The following is a 15,259-nucleotide window of genomic DNA, read 5'->3' as shown; positions in this document are numbered from 1 at the left end:
TTAGGAATGTTTATATAACATCCTTTAAGATTCTTATAAAGATATTATTATTTTTCACAAAAAAGTTAGAACTAATGAAAAAAAATTCTAAATACTAATACTTTAGGTTAGTTATCAATAACACTAATATTTTTAATAGTACAAAGTTTATCTTAAAGTAACAAAAAAAAGATTAATCCAGAATAAAACTACTTATTATAGATTATTTGACTATAAATATTTTTTTACTTAAAAAGAAAAATCTTATAAATAGCAAATCCGAAACCAAAGTGCCAATTAAATCTTTAAGAACTTTGAAAAGTGAAAAAATAGTATGTTGGCGAACAATTAGTATTTTTAGCTTTGTTTACCAAAAATACCTAAGACTTACAAATTGGAAAACTTGAATCTTTTCACTAAACTTTAAAAATTTCAACTATTTTGTTTTGTCATTAAAAGTCTATCAAAAAAATTTTTTTTCAACTTTTTATTGGGTTTTAGTGGATAATTTAATAAATTCAGACTAAATTGGTTTTATATTTTGACACCCAAAAGAACCTGATTAAAAGTCCAAATACTTTATAAATAACTTTTCAACAAATTAACCACAAAAAAGTATATTTCCCCTAATTTTTTCTTTAACCACAAATGACTTTAAACTTGAAACTAAAAAAACTTCAAGTATTTCAGTACTAATATTATACCAAAAAGCTTAATCACAATAAAATAACAAAATTATATCAATTTTTCAAATCAGTCTTGGTCAATTTTTTTTTACCCATAAACTTTACCATACATAAGTTCGACTGGAAACTTGAAAAATTTCAAGCAGTCAAGGTTCTAGTATGATATCGAAACGTCTAACTGATAAATTCAACAAAGTGGTAAAAAATTCAAATCATTCTCAGTCACTTATGAAAAATTCCTTAAATTTCTACCATAAACAATTTTAGACTAGAAGCTTTCAAACAATCAAATATGATATCAAAATTCTTAATTAATAAAACGACTAATTTATAACAACTTTTTTCAAACCAGTCTTAGTAAATCATAAGAAAATCCATAAATTTTAAAACTTAAACACTGGAAGCTTAAAAAACAAATTCCAAGAAATTTACTTCTAGTATGATATCAAAAAAGCCTACTTAATCAAACAACAAAACTATAATAAATTTTTCCAAACCAGTTTTAGTCAGTTAAAACCCATAAATTTTTACCACAAATTAGTTACACTAGAAACCTGAAAAATTCCAAGCAGAAGTTTCTAGTGTGATATCAAAAAATCCTAATCAACAAAACTAATATTCTCCTCAGTCGGATTCGGCCAGTTGCCTCAGCTCCTCATAGCACTTGTTCATGGCCTTCTTGATGTCATGGTAACTGACGATCAGCAGGTTGTTGGAGTCACGTGACATCAACATCACCTGCTCCTCCGTGCCCGCGTCCAACTGGAACGAACTCGGTTTTAGTTTTAGTCGGAAAATTTAAACAGTTTTTTAGTTTTAGTCAGAAAATTTCAACGGTTGTTTTTAAGTCTTAGTCACAGAATTCTAGGTTTTAAGTAATATTTTAATATTTTATTATTTGTCAGCATATCTACCAAAGGTTTTATTCAGTATATTTAAATTACCGCAATCTTTACAACTCTACTTTGACATTTCCCAATTCAATTTGATGAAGAAAACTACTTGTCAACTCAACTCACGAGTAAATCGGAAACTTGTGAAGCGTTTTAGCGTTTCGCAAACAAATATTCAGAAAGAGAGTTTATAAATATATAAAAATTAACAAAAACAGTACCTTGTTCAAGCAACTGGTAATATGTGCAAATGAATTAATACAAAATATATCTAGTATTAATCTTACCTTGTTCAAGCAACTGGTAATATGTGCAAGGTCGATGAATGGTTTCCCACTTTCAGTTTGTTGATGAAAAACGTAATCTCTAAATAGCTTCAACATGTACCTAAATAATAATAAATATTTAAAATCTCTGAACAACTTCAACATGTATCTGTGAAAATTAAATGTTTAATAATCTCTGGAAAGTTCACTATGTACCTATAAATTAATTATTTAAAATTTTTTAAAATAAGTTCAATATGTACCTATAAAAATAATGTACTTAATAATATTCTTCAAAACTAAATAATAAATATAACTTCAAAATGTATCTTTAAAAGTATTAATTTTTTTTTAAATCTATTCACTATGTAACTAAGCCAGACAAATAAGTGAATTGTATTAATTAAATTAGTTTATAGGTACATATTTTTTATGTATGGCTATTTTACACACACGTCTACAACATTTTTGCTAATCGATGCACTTGGGTAAAACTAAATATTAAATTGAAACACTATATATTTTAACTTGTTTAATTATTTATAGCTTTTATGGTTAGTTATTTTCACACGACTGACATAAGTTATAAGCGTCGCGCTTAAAATTAAGTAAAGTACAAAAAGTTACATTCGTAACGTAAGATGCCTCAATATATAATAGCATTTTGAAGCTTATGTTTGCTTTTTAAAGCATACGACGTCATCAGAGACTTTTCGTGCAACACCATTGATATTATTATTGTTTTCTACAGTTTACGAGTTTGCTTACCTTTATAGAGAATTTGTTGTCATTGAAATATCATAACTTTTATAAATGGAAAATTTATCTCATCAAACAGTAGGTGACCAAACGAAGGAAAATTATTTTAAGCTAAAACTGTGACAATACCTACCGTTTTATTGAAAATTTAAAAAACCCTAATTTTATTTGTGAAATAAACATTCTTAAAGTTTTTGTAAACAAGTTTTCATCTACAAAGGGAGTAATTTTTTATCGGGATCTGTATAAAACAGACATTTTTTAAAAACTGTTTAGTTGACACGTTCGAGATGAAATAAAACGTTTATTATATAATTATAGATTAAAAGTTTGATAAAATTCAGATAACAGCAAAGTTTGGAACAATCACTGTTAGCTATATACGTTTACTTATTTAGTGCGTATAGTATGAATATTTTATTTGTGTAGTGTTTACGAACAGTTTCTTTTATTTAGTACTCATAGCTTGTGTAAATAAACACAGGTGTAAATGATATTAAAAGTTTATCACTGAATAATATTTGAAACTAGAAGCAAGCATAATCCCACACATCAACTTAAAAACATCTCATGCTTACAAAACTTTTATAAATGTTTTTTTAGTTGTTTATTATAAAAAATTTTATGATATTTAAGAAAAAAAAGTGCATCTATTAGCAAAAACTTTAAATTAGTAAAAAAAAAAACTTTTTTGAAAACATATCTAATTAGCTAATGCTAAATACCTATGTCCAATGTTAGCCCATTTAGACTGAGTTTTAATAATTAAATATAACTACCTATCTCCAGTATCGGCCCACGTAGATTGAGTCTTGTTCATTTTATCCGGCCTTTCGTTAATTGTTCCCAACTTGCACACAAGTCTGTACAGCTTGCTGTTTTCCGCCTCCTATGACGCAATAATAGTAAATAAAATAAATAAATTAAAATTTATAATATCAACAGTAAATATGACATGATTCCTGTGGTGGTAATAATAAATAAAGTAAGTATAATAATAGATGACAGCAAAATAACAACTGTAAATATGAAATAATTTTCTAATACTTTTTAGCGTATATCGTTGTAGAGGGAATCATGAGATTGATATTTTTTTTGTTAAAAAGTGTTTGGTATTAGTATTTATGTAAACGTTAAAACATTAATAAAAACAATACTACAATTATTGATGAACAGTAAGTTAGATTTCGTTGAAAAATTAAGTCTGCAAATAATTATATCTCAGTATATAAAAGAAATATTTATTATTTTTCATACAAATATCCAAGTTTTAAAAGCAGCTGATTTAACAATAAAATAATTTCGAAAAACATTAAATTTAATTTTTTAAGCTTGTGTTTTGAAAACAATAAAAAAAACAATCTAACAATCTTTCACTGAAGCGTATTAAAATTATTTTAACTTTTAACTAAAAACATTTCAACAAACTATCAACGCTCTCTCTTTAAAGCAGTTCCTTTGAAATCAAAAACATTTGAAACTTGTCAAAATTATTTAATGAAAAAAATTTCAACAAACTTTCAAAGCTCTCTCAAGGTGAACGTCGGACTTTTTGGTGACCGTGTCCAGCTGAGATATGAACCTGGCGCCTATGAAAGGCATGATCGCCTCAATCTGCAGCTGTTTGGACTGCGGGGACACCAGCAAGTACCTGCGAGATGATGTCTTGTTTATTTTGAGTTTATTTACTTGTTTAATATATTTATAGCTTATTTTTATATTATTATATACTTATTTTATTTATATATTTTATATATTTATTTTATATACTTATTATACTTATTAGTAAGTACCTGAGAGTATAAATACAATTTATTGTGAGTTTATTTACTACTATTTGTTTTTTTAATATATTTACAGCTTATAAGTGGAGTTGTTTGGACTGCGGGGACACCAGCAAGTACCTGCGATGTTTTGTTTATTTTTGTTCATAGACTTTTATAAGTTTATTTAATATCATTATAGCTTATATTTGGAGTTGTTTTGACTGTAGATATACTAGTAGGTATCTACGAGATGATGTTTTGTTTATTTTGATTAATTTACTTTCATACACGTTTATTTAATATTATAATTGCAGGGTTGCCACTGATCTTTGAGAAATTTTTTCCAGGTCTTTGAAAGTAAACATTTTTCGGTCTATTTTTAGTCTAGGGTAAAGCTGTATTAAATAGTATAACAACATAAAAAAGATATTATAAAGTTACTTTAAATATGTTTTTAGCAAAAAAAATTTGGCTATGACAAAATTTTTTAATTTGTATGATAGATTTTTTGTGTCAAACCAAAATTTTACTACTTAACATGTAAAAGTTGCAAAAGATTCCAGGTTTTCAAGTGATTTTGTTCGAAATTCCTGGTTTTTCCAGGAGTCCAGGTTTAGTGGCCATCATGCTATTTACACTTGAATTTAACTTTAACTTCAAGAACTCCTACACTATATATTCGTATGATACATTTTTTGATCTGTTATTTCATTAAATGCGTTTCATTACATTTGCGTTTTACGAAATTTATACACTATAAAAAAAATCAAATTGGAATTCTAATAGATTTTAATTCTTGGTTTAACTGAAATTATTAATTTCAAACATGCTTTAACTAAATCTTATTATATTTATTTGAATAAGAAACTAAATTCTCAACTGATTATTAAAACGATAACGTATTTGTATACTTTTGGTTAGTTTTAAACAACTAAACTAACTCCATTGGGTTTGTTTTTCTTAATCAAAATAACCTATAAGTTAACTGACTTTTTACAAATAAGAACAAAGCAAGTTGAACAAAATTCCATTATATTTTTTTATTAATTTTTTTGTTTAACTAATTACTAAAATGTATTTGTACATTTTTTGGATTAGGTCTATTATAAGCCAGGGGTTTTAAATTGGACTGAGTTTTAAATGTCTACGCAATAAAAACCTAAAAATTAAATAATTTTTTATACGTATTGAAACAATAACAAACGTCATGATTTTCTTGAGATCGGAGTCGCAGCTTGTTCTTTGTATCAAGCTTTCAACGTTCGAAAGCTGGCTGAAGTTCAAGTTAGGCGCTTTGTGGGCCAGGCATAGTATTACCTGTGAAAATGATATACACTTTTTATTTATTTTTTATTTATTTTTGCAAGTTTATTGTCCATGTGATGGGCCTAGGCATCAAAACCTAAACCACTTAACAGAAAGACACATAACGAAATAGATCAAAAATAAAAAATCACAAAAAGTTCATTGTTTAAAACAAAAATAAAAAACATTTTTTTTTATCTAGAAAAAAAATTCGTGTGTACAATTTTTATAGCTGAGTTATTGAAAAACAAATCAGAAATAAGGCAGGATGTTACAGGTGTAAAAATTTATTTAATAAGTGCATGTATAATGTACATGTTTTCAAATAAGTATATCAAGAAACAATCCGAAGTAAGGAGTAATAATATGACCAGTGATAATATAAAAAAGCAGAAATGATACCTATTAACTGAAACAGGCACAGTATCACCTGTAAAAATAATATAAGCAGATAGTAAAAAAATACATACACTGTATTTTTATTTAAATTTATCAAAAAAAAATCAGAAATAAGGCATAATGTTATCTTTAAAATAACTATTAAAAAAAAATTCAATTTAATCTGACAAAAATAGCAATAAAATTAAATAACAAACTTGCTTATCTAATTTTAAAATGCTCGTTTAATACGTTAGATATATTTAATTAGTAAAAACTTAAGCAAAAAAAGGTTTAAAGCATTTATTTTGAAGTTTGATTTATATGATGTGTTATAACATTGTTTAATTGAAAAAAAAATAGTACATAAATGTGCATTAACATTTGTGTTAACCAAATTCTTAGTGTTGGTAATTTTCAGCTTGTTGAATATTCAACTGTTGTTTTTATATAATAAATTTAAATAGAACATACTTGTCAGAATTTATTTAAATTTTGTTTTCGGTAACTTTTAATTTGTTAAATATTTAATTATTATTCGTATAAAACAAGTCTATAATAATCCATCTTGTCTGAATTTGATTAAATCTTGTTGCTGATAATTTTTTATTTGTTGAATATCTAACTATTATTTTTACAAAATAAATTAAATTAAACCAACTTGTCCGAATTTAATTAAATCTTGCTGCTGATAATTTTTTATTTGTTGAATATTTAATTATTATTTTTATCAAATAAACAAAACAAACTTGTCCGAATTTAATTAAATCTTGCTGCTGGTAATTTTTTATTTGTTGGGGATTCGATTCCGTCGAAATGGCGTCGTGAGTCCCACAAGCACTGATTCGTAATCTGAAAATTAAAACATTAATAAAACAATTAAATAATTTTTTTTTATAATAATCAAAGTAGTCAGTTGCCTAATGCTTAAAACTATTTACTTTAAATACATGTGAGTCAGACGGGTCATAATTACACTATTTCTAAAAACACTTATTGCTCAAGTATTAATAACAGCCAATTTTTCAATTCACTTAAAATATTTTAAATTGGGTGTAAAATTTCAATGTAAAAAAATCTGCACAATTTCCTAGGTACTTTTTGTCAACTGAAATCGATAAAAGATATATTAAACAACAACGAAGCGTAAAAGACTAACATAAGTTGATTTTAATAAAAAATAGAAAAAAGAAAGAATGAAAAGCTTAAAATTGAACAAAAATAGAGTCTTTTTGATGTAATTTCAAGAAAATAGCATATAAATCAATTGTAGTTAAATAAATTTATAAAACACCAAAAAAATTAAATGTAAACTAATCTATCAATAATGCTGACGTTTTTATAACTATAAATTTTGTAAAAAAATAACTGGATAAAATTTAAGACACATGATGAAATAATAATAAAACAATTTATTTCCAAAACAGATTTGGCTAACTTTTAGATAAAAAACGCGAATAATTTTTAATCAGTTTCTGAAGAAAAACTTAAAAATTTAAAGAAGATAGATACTTTTACTTGAAAACTAAATCTCAAATCGAACTTTTAATAATAAGTCTAACTAATTTTTCGAAGGTTTACTTTAAATAAAGAATTTCGTCTTTGTTATTGAAAAAAACTTGTATAAAAGTTTTAATAATTTCATCAAACAAATAATCTCAATCCAAACAATCACAAAAAATTATCTCGATGTCAACACAAATAAAAATTTTTATTATAATTTATTAATATTCAACAACCTTAAACAATTACTAACAATAATTTCGATCACATTTCCAAAAAAAAATTGTGGAAAATTTTAACTTTTTTGTTTACTTAAAGTGATAACCTAAGGCAGACGCTGTCGACGGTTTTGTTCATTTTAATGCAAAAAATAATAAAAATTTTATATTAGCTCATTAAATTATTAAATTCAGATGATCGCAAACAATGACTTATTCATGTTAAAACAGAAATTAGAATACTTAAAGAAACTAACTACATCAAACAGTCGGAAACAATAACTTGCTCTTGTTGACAGAAAAACTTGTAGCAAGTTATTCTCAGTCTACTTGACTAATTCTCACGTCAAACAGTCGCAAACAATGATTTTGTTCATGTAAACGCAAAAAATTTTTTTTTTTTGTAATTTATTAATATTCAACCAACCTTAACAATCGCAAACAACTATATTGTTTATAATAATGATAAAATAAAAATAGATTTGTTCATTTTAAGGCAAAAATTTGTAGATTTTTTTTTTCGTTTTTTAATAAAATTCTCACCTCAAACAGTCGCCAACAATATTTTTGTTCATGTTCACGCAAAAAATTATTAATATTTATAGAAACTAATTACCACAAACAAAACATTTTCAATCAAAGTTATAATCACCTCAAGCAGTCGCAAACGATGATCTTGTTCATGTTGACGCAACCCCTGCAGTGCAACTGCTTCGAGTGCACGTTGAACAGCGCCACGCTCAGCTGTATGACGTAGTTCCACAGGTGGCTCTCCTGATCCTGGGCGACCGATGTAAAGTGCCGCTCCATCAACGTTTGCGCGGTCGGGTGGAAGTCATGCACTATTATGGTGGCTGTATGGAGAAAATGTAAAGTTCACTATTAACATTTATTTTAATATGTCGCTTTTAGTGACAAATGCAAGTGTTGCAACACAACAATCGATTTGTGAACTTTTACTATCTTAGCGTCAGTCCTTTAGAATTTATACACAAATATTAATTTGTTGTTATGTTATGATTATAGCTCAATCTAATTTTTATACATGGTTGCCACTCTTTGAGCCAAAAAATCTTCCCTGAGTGACCAAAAATTTCCCTGAGTAACCTTAAATTTCCCTGAGTTTCCCTGAGTATTTTTCAAATCTTAAAAAAAAAATTTCTCTTCTAACACAAATTATTAATACCTCATTCTCATTTTTCTTTTTTAATAATAAAAGGAAGGTTGTATGTGTATGCTTCTGCATTAAATTTATGAAAAAAACTGTTTTCAAAAACTCAATCTAAAAGGTTTAAACCAATTAAAAATTAAAAACTAAATTTTTGCACAACTTTGTGTAAACTTGTTAGTTAATTTTCTACATAAAAGAATAAAGTTTAATTTGTTTGACATTTTAATTGACAAAATTTAATTATACTATGATAATAATTTCACATGAAGAACTCACTTAAATGCATACATAAGAACTTTTCAATGAATAGTTAACAACAACTTTCATTTCTCTAAACTGTTTGATTTTACTTAAGTAGATATAAATTTAAAACATAAAAAAACTACTATGTTAATACTAAGAATATTGAAGAACTAGCCGCAAGGCTAAAAAAATTCTAAATAACCACTTAAATAATAAAAATTACTACATTTAAACAAAATATTGAAACTGGATTAGCTAAACCTCATTCTAAGATCTAGAAAAAAATTTCCCTGAGATTTTCAAAAACTTCCCTGAAATTTAGAGAAAAAATCAAAACTTCCCTGAGTTTCCCTGAGTTAAAAGAAAAATGCCAAAATTCCCTGAGTTTCCCTGAGATTTTCTACAGTTTGAAAATTCCCTGAGATTCCCTGAGTACCCTGAGTGTGTGGCAACCCTGTTTATACTCATAAATGTATTGTTTACATTATTTTCTGGAAATTTTAAATGATGGTTGTAAAAAATTTAAAGGAACTTACAAATTATAATTTTTATAATAACATTCTACTACACCCATTAAACATTTACAATTTTGACATAAAATTTTATAAACAATAACAGGTACTTTTCCTCAATACAAATAAAACAAACAACTCACAAATATCGCCGAAAGCCTTGGTTGAAAACACTTCTCTCAGAGTAACAACGTTCGCGTTGTCCACAGACTTCCACTGTTCTACAGACGGGTTTTCACTCGGTTTGCTGATACCTTGAAATAAATTTTGTGATAAAACAACATAATTTTAAATAACAATAAAAATACGATTAACTTTGTTTACATCTAATTACATGCTGGTTGCTATTAAAAACTGCTAGTTTTTATATATAAGATAAAAACAAATTATACAGTAATCTTCCTTTATTGTACCAACATATGTTTCTGGAATAAAGAAAGAATACTGTATAATTTGTTTTTATTTATGTTCCAGTGAACTTGTTTCACTAGGATCTTTTGTTAGCAAATGATTAAATATATATTTCAAACCGTTAGTTTTTTACACAAAACTTATTTTAAAGTTTATAAACGCTGACTCAAATTAAAAAATACAATAAACAGCACAAAAAGTTATTATCATTAAAAAGCTATTTTTTAAATTTACCATTTATACAATAAGTATTTTTAAGCATATAACAACTATAATTTTCAATTAAACCCTTACCATTCATAGATGAAAAGCCTACAATGTTTGATTCAAGTTAAACAAGTTTATAAGATAAAAATTATTTATTTTTCAACAACTTCAAAGTTGGGTTAATTATATTTGTTAAATTATCAAAATTTTATGCTTTTTTACAACATAAACAACTACAAATATTAATACTAATTTAACAATGTCTGTTCTAAGAAAACAATGTTGTTTCCAAAGAATTTATTGCTGTGCAATTACAAGCTACTAAGATTTTTTTCCAAGAATAAGAATGCGAAAAAGTCTGATTTGAACAAGTTTATGAAATAAACAGGACTTTTACTTTTAACAACCAACTCCTTACCATGCATTCTTCTGAGGAAATAGGGTTTCCCGTCGTTCCTGTTGAAAGCCTTGTAAGAAGTGGTTCTGCACGGGAACTCGTTGTTGGCGTGGTTGCCATGGCGACCGTCCAGGGGGTACAGCTCGACGTAAGCCCCAACTTCCGCCGGGATCCCTTGCTCTGTTGCCATGGTGACGTTAGTTGTTAGGGTTTAGTTAAGAATGTAATGTAAAAATTAAGATATTTTGCTACTTAAAAACCAAATTATGAAATTTAAGTAAGTTAGTTTTAAATTAAAAAATCAGCCTGTTTGTTTGTAATAAAAGATAATAAACAATCTAGTTACAATAAACCTATTTGAGACTATTTTGCAAATTACCTCTGTCATAATATTACTTTATTTATATATTAAATCTGTTGAGGAAAAAAAGTATTATCATTAGACAAACTGTTACTACATCTTTGTAATATTCGCAAAACTTAAATAATTAAAATAAATATACTTCTGCTGTCCTGGGGTGGCAGTGTGGCGTTCACGTGGGCCTGCCTCAACTTGTTCATCTGCCTGTAATCCGGTCCCTGGTTGTGAACTAACATTTCCTGGTGATGGGAGTTTCCCTTTTTATAAAAAATTTGAACTAAAAAATCAAAAAAATAACTTTATTCGATGCCTACTTGTGATAAAATATTAGACAGTTCTGATACTCTGATGAACAGTTTAAAACGTACACGACATTTTTGTAAAAACAATATAATTATTAAAATATATACTGCCGTGCAATAATCACTTGGTTACAAATTGAAATAACTTATCAATTAAATTATCAAAGAAACACAACTTTTAATACGTTATAAATTAAATTAAGTTGTTCAGTAAAAAATTAACAGTAAAGTTCCAAAATATTTTTTTATTTTGTTTGTCTTATATGTTTGTCTTAAGTAAAACTTATAACGAAAACTTATTTAATGTGGTTGATAATACGTTGTAACAAACTAAAAATTTTGTTCGCGTTATTTTAATAAGTTTTCAAAACTCCTTGTTAATTTAAACTTTTATCCACTTAAAAAAAAACAATAAATTAGTTTGAGCTATTGAAATAGAATGCAAACTTTGCTATTAAGCAATAAAAGTCTTATCAACAAAATATCAAGAAAAGTTTTATTTCAGATGCAAAAAAGTTTATAAAAACAGTTAAAACGAAAAATATTATTTATTTTGATGCTATTTATAATTATTATTCATCACTTGAAAACAACCTTGAACATTTAAATACGATATCTTAAGTAGAATAAAAACAAATACATTTATAAAAAATAATTATATTTTTATTGCAACTATTAATGTTTTAAAACATTGTTAAAAGTTAAAAACAACTTCAAATATCTTAATATGAAATCACAGGTGAAACGTATGTAAAAACAACATAGTATGACGTCATAAATAATTAGCTGCTTGTTTCAAATTCAGCCGAGCAAAACTTTCATTGCAAATGAAATTAACTGCAATCAACTTTTATTTGCAGAGGAACTCGGTATATTAATAATACGTTTATTTTATTTATATTCATTAGATACAATGCATTTATTTTTAGCACACTAAAACCTGTTGTGTAAAAATTTGAAGAATTTTTTTTTTAATAAAACTAGATGATAAATTTAAAACTGTTGTTAGAACTAAAAACAAAATACTTTTATTTATTTATAGTTGCACTTGGACAAACTTGAAAGTTTTTAAAATAAATTTATAGTAATTTTAGATAACTATCATAAACTTTTTTTTCAATTATAAACTTGGACAAATGTAAACATATTAAAGATAAATGCCTAACTTACAATTTCAAATAATATTTAAATCTAAACAGAAAACAAAATAGAAAATTGTTAATGTATTAATAATTCAGTAGCTGATCACTGTAAACTGCGTTTTTTAAATTTCACTTAATAACATAAATACTTCCCATTTTTTATTAAACTATCTACTTTATTTAATCTTTAGCCACTTACTGCTAGTAATATTACTTTAACTGTTTTTTAAACTAAACACATTGTTTACTTCGTTTTAAAAGTACAATAAAAATAATTGCGCATTTAAGTAATTTCAAATACACAAGAGCACATACAAAATTAAAACTTAACTACATTAGTAAGCGGTAAAAATTACTTTAATAACAAAAACAAATTTTCAAATAACAATAAGGAATAATTAATATTGATTTTAAAAAGTAAAATTCATTAAACTAGAAAATAAGGAAATAATCAGATGATTCAACATGATTAAATAATAACTATAAAACTTTTTTTATCTTAAAACTATTATTATTTTTAATTTTTATAGATGTTTTTAACACTTTTGAAACAGTTTTAACCCTTTCAAAGCAAAACTATCTATTTTTTTATTCCGTTTTAGATAAAAAGCACTCAATTTTATTATTTATAGTTTCATCCAATAAAAGAATAGTTTTTTTATTGATAATCTATCAGTATATAATGTGAATAGCTTTGAACATATAAAAACAAAAGTTGTCAAATTATCATCACTTTTGTTTTTATTAAAGTTATTTAACACAGTTATTTTTAAGTTGTTATTTTAAAGGTTGTTGAATAAATTTTTAAATTTAAATGATGTTTTAAGTTTAAAATATCATAAAATGTCAAGTCTTCCTAACATTTAGTTTTAAAGAGCTAATTTTCAATATAAATGTTCTGATTGGTTGTAAAAAATATTGTGTCGAAATCTAAGTATAATTTATCAATACATGTTAAACTAATATAAAATATGTAAAGTAAAACACCTATTAAGTTTAGCTACGTAAAATGTCAACTTTATCTTTTTTAAAGGTTTTCTATCAAATGTTTTCATTGTAAAGTTTGGTTAGATTTTAAAAAATACATTGTTAAAATATAAATTGCAATTCCTGTATAAAACTTAAGAACAAATAAAAAAAATGTTATTAAAGTTTAAATAAACTCTGTAAAATGTCAACTTTATCTTTTTATTTTTAATGCTTTCCATTCAAACGCTTTCAGCGTGAAAACGTGAATGGTTTTCAAAAACAAATTGAAATTTAGAGTGTAATTCATCAATGGATTTGAAGTGCACTTGAACGAAAAAGTTAAATAAACAACTGACTTGATAAAAACAAATGTTTTACAAATTGCAGCACACATATAAAAATATTTATTAATTTTTAATAATATGGTAATTACAATTAATATATCAATGTATTGATTAAACAGATGTATATAGTTACATGTTTTTTTATATTGGTTATTTATATTTAAAGACTAATATTTACTTTTTATTTTTGATTTTTAATTAAAACAACTTTTTTTTCATAAAAAAAATTTAATAAAGTTGTTTTGCAAACATTAAAATAAAAAATATTATGCAACAGTCTAAGTGTGAACAACAATTTAATTTTTGAGCATATTTAAATTATTAATTTTTGCTAATCTTAAATGTATAAAAAAATATATATTCAGACATACACTTTTCAAAACAAAAATCATAAACTTGAAATTTGTTTTTATTTCAAAAATAAAAATCTAACTATTTTTAACAGTCTATTATTAAACCTAGATTAAAAAGATGTCTTTTTTTAAACATTTTTTTAATAATAGTGTTATTCTCAGTTTATTTACTACCAATGTCAAAATAGCACACGCATGCATTCATTTTAGAAAGTAATTTTTTTGAATTTTTAGAATTTAATTTGATAATACACGCTCTTATTATTACTTAAATGCTATAAATAAAATCAAATTTATTGGCTCTTAAAATTATTTTTGTAAAATTGTGAGGTATAACAGAAGAAAAAATAAAAACTCTTACGTAAGTGGGAATTTTTATTTTACAAAACAGCATGATTCACAAAATTAACCTTTAATAATTAAAATAAAAATATTACACAACACAAAACCAATAGGAGTTGAATTTTGACAAAGCGATGTTTTTTTATAAATATTTAATAAAAAACATTGCTTTTAAAAGGTTATTTAATTTACTTGAGCTGTTGAAATAATGTACATAAAAGCTCAACAATTACACTCAATAGCAAAAACAATGATTATCACTAACTTGTATAATTACAATAACTAGTGATATTATTATAATTACTGTAAACTAGCTTATATAAAATATTATACAATTAACAATATACTAACAATTATACCAAACAATTTTAACAACTATTTCTTTTCGCAAGATAAAAATAAGTTTATACAATATACTATATATATATATAACATACTATAATTATAATATCTGACTACTAGCTATTATAAAATGTTATAATATAACAATTATTCCAAACACTTTTTATAATTATTTCTTTTCGCAAGGTATAAGTTCAACTAAAATTAAGTTTTTTACTCTTTTTTTTTATGTATTTAGTTAATAGAATCTGTATTTAATGAAGCCAAGCAGTTTATTGAAAATGATTAATCATTCTGCATTGTAAAGTCAACTTTTTTTCAAACTTTTAACATTAACAACTAGTATCTGATCAATAAGTATCGTTTATTTAAAATAACTTCATCTGCATGGGAAAAATAAGTGTGCGTCG

The 15,259-nt window shown here is 25.0% G+C and overlaps 1 protein-coding gene across 1 annotated transcript in view; it reads right to left on the bottom strand.

Annotated features, from left to right (window-relative positions):
- The window catches only part of LOC145843942 (PAN2-PAN3 deadenylation complex subunit pan3-like), a 29,545-nt gene continuing 14,286 nt past the window's right edge, over nt 1-15,259 (bottom strand). Inside the window, exons 9-18 of the mRNA XM_082951222.1 lie at nt 11,198-11,312; nt 10,716-10,874; nt 9,823-9,933; nt 8,406-8,607; nt 6,782-6,884; nt 5,554-5,666; nt 4,102-4,234; nt 3,363-3,472; nt 1,846-1,945; nt 1-1,427 (exon numbers count right to left, since the gene is read on the bottom strand). Of these exons, the coding sequence (XP_082807348.1) occupies nt 1,290-1,427; nt 1,846-1,945; nt 3,363-3,472; nt 4,102-4,234; nt 5,554-5,666; nt 6,782-6,884; nt 8,406-8,607; nt 9,823-9,933; nt 10,716-10,874; nt 11,198-11,312 (1,284 nt within the window). The 3' untranslated portion in view covers nt 1-1,289. The remainder of the gene's footprint in view (nt 1,428-1,845; nt 1,946-3,362; nt 3,473-4,101; nt 4,235-5,553; nt 5,667-6,781; nt 6,885-8,405; nt 8,608-9,822; nt 9,934-10,715; nt 10,875-11,197; nt 11,313-15,259) is intronic.

This window comes from Thalia democratica, chromosome 9 (assembly GCF_965202585.1).
Source record: "Thalia democratica chromosome 9, ktThaDemo2.hap1.1, whole genome shotgun sequence".
In the NCBI taxonomy this organism is placed as follows: domain Eukaryota; kingdom Metazoa; phylum Chordata; class Thaliacea; order Salpida; family Salpidae; genus Thalia; species Thalia democratica.
This window is presented reverse-complemented; position numbering and strand designations above follow the sequence as displayed.